Source organism: Cynoglossus semilaevis, chromosome 12 (genome assembly GCF_000523025.1).
Source record: "Cynoglossus semilaevis isolate Cse_v1.0 chromosome 12, Cse_v1.0, whole genome shotgun sequence".
Taxonomy (NCBI): domain Eukaryota; kingdom Metazoa; phylum Chordata; class Actinopteri; order Pleuronectiformes; family Cynoglossidae; genus Cynoglossus; species Cynoglossus semilaevis.
The window spans coordinates 7,038,772-7,045,853 of NC_024318.1; the positions used below are offsets into that span (position 1 = coordinate 7,038,772).

General features: G+C 38.3%; 1 protein-coding gene across 5 annotated transcripts in view; it reads right to left on the bottom strand.

The window, feature by feature from the left end:
• Positions 1-7,082, bottom strand: part of khdrbs2 (KH domain containing, RNA binding, signal transduction associated 2) — a 52,086-nt gene that overhangs the window by 21,888 nt on the left and 23,116 nt on the right. For all 5 annotated transcript variants that reach the window (XR_003051382.1, XR_003051384.1, XR_003051383.1 and 2 more), the window contains exon 4: positions 5,121-5,267. Coding sequence is in view for 2 of the 5 variants with exons in the window: in XM_025061162.1 (XP_024916930.1) it covers positions 5,121-5,267 (147 nt within the window). In the remaining 3 variants the exon portion in view is untranslated. The remainder of the gene's footprint in view (positions 1-5,120; positions 5,268-7,082) is intronic.

Consider the following 7,082-nt stretch of genomic DNA (forward strand, 5'->3'; position numbering starts at 1 on the left):
TTTTGAAAATCCTTGTCCAACTTTATCTTTTAAATTCTAATGAGGCAAAGTGATGTGTTTTTCAGAGAGTAAAAATAAACTTACAATAGACTAGAACGTAACAGAACCAGACTTGATTACATTACACATTTTTACATTTTTACACATTAACAAGGTGAAAGAAAACATGTTTCTCCTCTTATTAATGAGCGACCAAGGCACACAGAGCTGTGTTGGTTTGACGGAGGCTGGCGGAGCTCATAATTTGAAAAGCTGGCAGCTCATCTACAGCACAACAAATCTGCCAATGCTTGTAAAAGTTGACTGTTGACAGAGGTGTTAATGTTGAGCACACACAGATAAACCCCATGCTGGGGATTCTCAGGTCAGACGGTTTGCTCAGTGAGATTAATTCTGACCATGCGTGACCTTGTACACACGCACAGAATGTCCTTCAGAAGTGGACTTTTTCAGAGGTCGGCTCATGATGAAGAGTGGTGATACCAGCACCTCTGATACATGTCTCTGCTACAGGGAGATTCATTTATTTAGAAGGTGCACTTGCAGACCTAGAACATTTTCTGTTAGAAGTATGTTGAAGAATAAAATCAAATGATCTATGTACCCGTGTAAGCAAAAAAAGCAAAACAAACACTTGTCACCTATTGCGCTGGCAAAACACAGGGACCAATAACAATATTCCCACTGTTAAGGTTGTTAAAGTTTGCTCTCGTATATTTCTGTCACACAATTATTTTCCATCTGTCTGATTGTCTGACTGAAAATTGAAATCCCACTGTGGCCCGCAGGCCTAATGTTTGCCCACTACAGCTTGTTGTCTATATAAATGCTCTTTAATGTTGTGTAAAGAATGACATCTGCACAAACAATAACAGTTAATGGGAAAACGTAATTTAAACATATCAACAATATGCCTATCATTAATGCAGATGCCCAATACTGATGGATTCCCACAGCATTAATGATATTTCAACACGTTTGTCTTTGGGTGTAAGCCACATGAATTGGTAAAGTGTCTTCTTGAAGACATTTGATTGACTACTTTCAGAAATAACAGAGCCTAAATTGCACTTTCCTTAATATCCAAGACTCTATTCTTGCAAACACTGCACAGTCTGGATCTCTGCTGCAGGCGGTAATGACAGACGGGCAGGAGAATGAAGGACATGAAGCGTGTGCCTCTGTAAAGCCTTTAAAAAAATATCAACCTTTTTCATGAAAAGCATGAATGCAGAATGAATCACACTAAGGTGAAAAACAAGCAAAAGTGTCACTTTTAATAACAATCATAATTTGTTTGACTTAATGGCCAAAACAAATAGCTGCCACATATCTTGTTCGAGCATCTGTGTCACCCTGGTGACTGCCAGAATGCTTCCTGTTGCTTCTTGGCTCAAGATGAAGGCCACAAACCCATCCAGCTGAGAGCTGGGCTGCCTTTTGCTTCGCAAAGTATTTTTCATTCCTGAGTCTGTTTATACAGTCGTCCACTGATTAGCTCTGTGTTTGCATTTCTTCTCCAGTGCATACTGTGTCTTTGAGCCAACAGGACTAGTGGAATTCCATATTCAGATTTTGCTCTGCAACAAATCTACAGGCTCCGTTGGGCAGAGGCTTTTTCTGCTCGTTCGTCTCATTGACTGATATAGCTTGTAGTGGTGGCCTCTGTGCTCTGTTTATGAATGAGTAAACTAATTACGCACCCTTAATTGTAATTGGAACTGGTCACACAGCTTGTTCCTATGATAGTTTTTCAAGATTTATAAGAGGAGACAAGTCTGTATCGCGGAAGGAGCATTTTCACATTGACTGAACTCTCTCCTGGTGTGCAGATGTGAGCTGTGGGCGCTCAGTGGAAAGCAAGGTTTTGGTGAATAGTAAAGGTAAAGCAATTACTTTCAGGCATCACAGGGTGATGTCACATCAAATAACTTCTACTTTTGTAAGGGATATTGAAATACATTTGAGTTTTAGATCAAATTCAGATGCAGGGAGAGTCGCTCACGTGGCCCGGTAGAAAAAATAACATTGCTGCAGCTTTTATTTAATGGCTCCACATGTGCTGCAATACCTCTGTAATATTCAGAAAACTCAACGTAAAGTATGAAACAGGTTGAGCTGACTTCAAACAAAACATGTGCTTAGCCAACAGGATAAGTTGATACTTACAAATAAATGTTTTTATGTGCTTGGATTTAAAGACATCGACTCTCGGAATGATTGAAAACATGTTGAAGCTGTTAGCTTGTCCTTCGTCACTTGTTGCCCTAGCAGTTCATTTTGTTTTACACTGGACGCCCTTCATGGCTCACCCACCTGGGTTTTCAGGTATTACAAGGTACCAAATATGGAACCTTCTGTCGTCTGGCAAAAGTCTGAACTGGCACCACTCTAGCCCCCTACTAAAAGCGTAGATAACCTAACTTAATAACAGTTTACAAAACCAAATCTAAAATTTTGAGTGCTCAAAAAACCACCCCCCCCCCCCAAACAATCAAACAAACCAAAAAAACCCAAATTGTTTAGCTTTGTTAACCAATTATGGCTTCATTCCATTCACAGGCAGGAAACATCTATCACCAAGGATACTGACAAAAGCCTGCTGCATTATATTATGATTACTTTTTCCTAGAACAATCAAGAAAGAAACAAAATATGACTATATTGTTATTAGGTTTTCCTTATAAACAGAATGTTCATGCACTTGGGTTAAATCTATGAGACTGTGTTTTCCTTTTCTTAAATTTTAATTATTGTTATTGTTGCAGTTGTTATATAATTACTACCCTAAAAAGAAAGTCTAAAAAAAAAAAAAAAAAGCAGGCAGTTGAGCGGCAGACAAATGACAAGCAAATTGAAGGGAAAATATAGCGTATAAAATAACTGCCCAGATACAAAAAGCTTTAAAGTTATAAACCTACATTTAGAACACACACTTTTCCTTTGAACAATTTTTTCAAGTCAAAAAGCTATTCCTTTTTTATTTTATTTTTTTTCCTGACTATTTCTGAATGAAACAGTCTACAGTAGACCATCACTCTTTCTTCTAACACTATGTTGCAGAGATTTCGAAATAAATGAGCCCAGTTTTTTTTAAATTACACAAGGCAATTATTAGTTGTACTAAAAAGTGTCATAACTTTGGGTTAAGAATTATTTTTCCTTGTGTTCTTCAGGCAGCTGTGAAGTGACCTTCCAGGTTCAGACACATTTACTTGCCTTAAATCAGCTTAAATCACACCTTAGAAATCTAGAGAACACTTTTAAGCAATTTACACAGAATCAGTGTCTAAAAAAATCCCTCTAAAAGCACGGTGCACTAATCAAAAACATTGACGGCAGGAAGCGCTCGTGTTACCCACCACAGGCAGAAACATCTGCCACTAAAAATTTTAGACAGACACCTGCTGCGTAACAATATGCGCTGTTTACTTTGAGCCTATCAGATCCCAGAAACATTAAACATACGCTTTGAAACATCATGATGTACTGAGTTAATACTGTTTGGAATGGTTAAGAGGAAAAATCGGTGCCAAAGATGTGTTTTTACCTTCTGACACTGAGGCACATAAACTATTATTACCCTGAGAAGACGGTGTAGAATAGAAGAAAGGCTTAAACAATGTCTATGTACAAAATGAAATATTTAACATCGATGCCTTCGGTTCTGTTTATGTTGTGATTATAAATTATCTCCAACTTCAACCTTTCTGCTCACTGATCTTCTGATCTGCAAACATATGGGTGGAGAACTGTCAACAAAATAATGATCATCAGTGCTTTTGTCATTCTGCTTGACTTATCACTGATGCAAGTTCTTTCTGTCCATGCATCATTAGCGCTGATGGCAGATTTTCACTGCAGATTCAAACATATGTCTAATTTGTCTGTGCTTATTGGATTTCTGCATCTATTTCAAAAAGATGAATTTTAAATTCAATAGCTCAACTTTTCTCAAGATGCCGCAGTGAAGCAGAGCTGACTGTGCAATTAAGAGTGAAAATGAACCTGAGAAAAAAACAACAACAGAAAAACAATGGTTAACGGTGAGCACTAAGGAATCAACATGACACCTATTAATGTTGAGAATTGCAGGGTGTGAAGAGAAACACATGAGTGACGCTGCACTGCGTGAAGAAGTATCGTCTGTTTTGCAAAACATTTTACCAAACTGGGAAAACAGCTTGAAACCCATTTATCAGCCTTGTTACTGAAGGTAGCAGGTCTTTTTACAGTCCCAGACATTGATGTGACTGTTGTTTATGGAAAATACAGTGATGTCACTGTAATTTGAAGGCACGTTCAAGGTCCAAGAGATTCGAGAGATCTACTGATGATGTGACCAAACAATGAAAAGCAGTTTAGCAGCTCCTTAGAACTGCGGGGAACTGCACCAGGGTTTTGCTACATGTTTCCAGAGTGTCTGCCTAATCTTTAGTTACAACCAAATCTGGAGGTGGGTCTCAGACTGAGCCGTTCAGATTTCACAAATCAGGTGATTATTATGACTTAGAAGAGATGTGTAGAGAACTCAGCTGTGCTCAGCCCTTTAGTTTTTATCCACCAAAGCATGTTTCTTACATTTCATTAAGACATCAAGGAACCATGTTAATTAGCACTGAGAAGGAGCATAATATGTTCCTTTTAAGAGATTATCACATTTTGTTCCAGTGGGAACACGCACACACACACACACACACACACACACACACACACACCTGTACAACCACGGGCTCCGTACAAAAAGGTCCACAACATCCACACTCACCAAACCTGATTAATATTTAGAGCTTTGACTCAGCAAGAAAAACCCAACACTCCCATTCATTATTGCGATGTTCTTAAGGCTTCGCTCGAGTCTTAAAAGTTGTTCCATACTGCACTTTAATTGCTGAATACATTATTTTTTTCATTTGCAAGTAAAGGCTTGCGATGTACAGCAGCAGGTGTAGCGCAGAGCAAAAATGTTCACACTTGCATTTTAATTAAGTAAAAAACTCCAAAGACTCTGCAGAGTCCTGCAGTACGAGCTAAAATGATCAAGTCCCAGGAAGTAACCACTGTTCAATGCAACATTTAAAGTTAGTGGGGGAAAAGACAAGGTGAAGAAATTAACTCACAGGAACAAGGAATTTTTTAATCTCCTCCAAGGCGTGACTCATGCGGGAATAGGCCTCTCCAGGTGGAGCAAAGACTTCAATTAAAACGTGGAGATCGTTACTCAGATGAGCGTACTTGGCTTCTCCGCTGTTTCTCAGCTCTTCTTCCTGAAAAGAAGAGAAAAAGAACAAGGTAAAGACTTTTGTCTACAAGATGTTTACGCACCTCAACATTGTTTTTCTTACTCGTGCTTATTTACGCTCACTTGTTTCACTGTCATAATACCAAACACATTTTTCCATTACTTCATACAGTCACACCGCTGTGTTGTTTTAGTGGGTACTTTCATGTAACAAACACATTTGATTAAAACCAAAAAGGTCGGCATTAAGTGGGTGTTATAAAGTTATCACCATTGTCACCAGAATAATCTGAGAGTATAAAATACATTTTCACAGGTTTAATCTGCAGACTGATTGTTACTATTATTTGTTATTTCTGGTACTGAAGTAGCTTCTTTTGTACATTCAAAATTATTTTTCGTTACATTCAGTTTATAACGTGCCATGGTCTTTTCCCTTTTTATGTTTTGAATTTTTATTACATCGACTCCTCTTACACTTCTTTTGTGCTCAATGTGGGATACATTGAATATGTACTATGGAGCGACTCAGGGTTACAATTCACTGTAGTGACAGTATATGTGTACGACTGATCATGTGACAAATTAAATAAACTCTTGAATCTGTTAAAACCAACATCTCTTAACGCTGCAGTTCGGAATGGAATTGATCCAAAGCGACAAAATAAATTGTACTGTGAACCAACGCGGCACTAATTTTCTACTCTGTACCACCTGAGAAAACATTGAGCTACATTAGAATATAGCAGTGTAGGTCTTCACTGTTAGCTTCCACCACACAGAAGTTATGTTTAGAAATGTTTATAAAGATGTTTATGTTTAATTGTTGTATTAACTGTGCATGGTATGTTTCAGATTTATTCAATTGACAATGTAAATGTGAAAATATTAATTTTCCCCACATACCACAGTTTGAGAACCACTGATGTAAAGTACATTTGTACTTATCATGCTGAAACATACACTTAAAATTAAAAAAGGTGAATACAAATGTAACCAGTGAAGGTATGAAAGCAGCAGCAATGTTCAGTCGAGATAATGTGTGAGGCTGGGAGAGTCACTCAGCCCTGTGTGAACAAGTGGAGCATGGCAGTAATTAGGGAGATGACAAAGGTGTCAAAAGTGCAGATTAACATACAGTAGTGCAGGAGTGAGGGCGGCGGATAGAAAAAAATATTACCTTCACCTGCATAACATCAACTCAGCTATTCTTTGGAAATAAGAAGCGACAAGATTTTCTCTTTATCATATAAGAAATCTTATCATACCTATCAGCTTGGCTGACAGAATAAGTTCAACGTTGTATCAGCTCTTCCTCACACACATTGACTTGTTATGGCTTGTATAAAGAAGGCGGACCATTTGACTTGTTATGGCTTGTATAAAGAAGTTACCATAAAGACATGCAAAGAGTTTGTGGAGGTTTCAATCAGTGGGCAGAAGTTTGGCTTCATGTCATGAGAGAGCACTGTGAATAGTACAGAGGAGGAGGAGGTCAGAAGGAGCTGCACTTTGGCTCCAGTGATGTAGAGATGTGGCAAAGTAATACAGTGCCAAGAGAAGAGCTGTGTAACTCCACGTGGGAGTGAAGAGGAGTAGGGAAGGAGAAGTACAGCTTATATCTGTGAAGTTCGTGAATTTTTTCATTCTAGACGAAAGCTAAATGGGATGGTAGTGGAGTTTACGGAAGATGACCTAATTGATGAGTCAAAATAACTTAATCAGCACTGATTTTGTCATGTAAACTAAAGGAACAAATTAGGGTGAGAGCCAAGTAGAGGTGAGTATGTTTACTAGAAGGTGGGGCATCTAATCAGAGAGCCAATCAAAACATGATGCT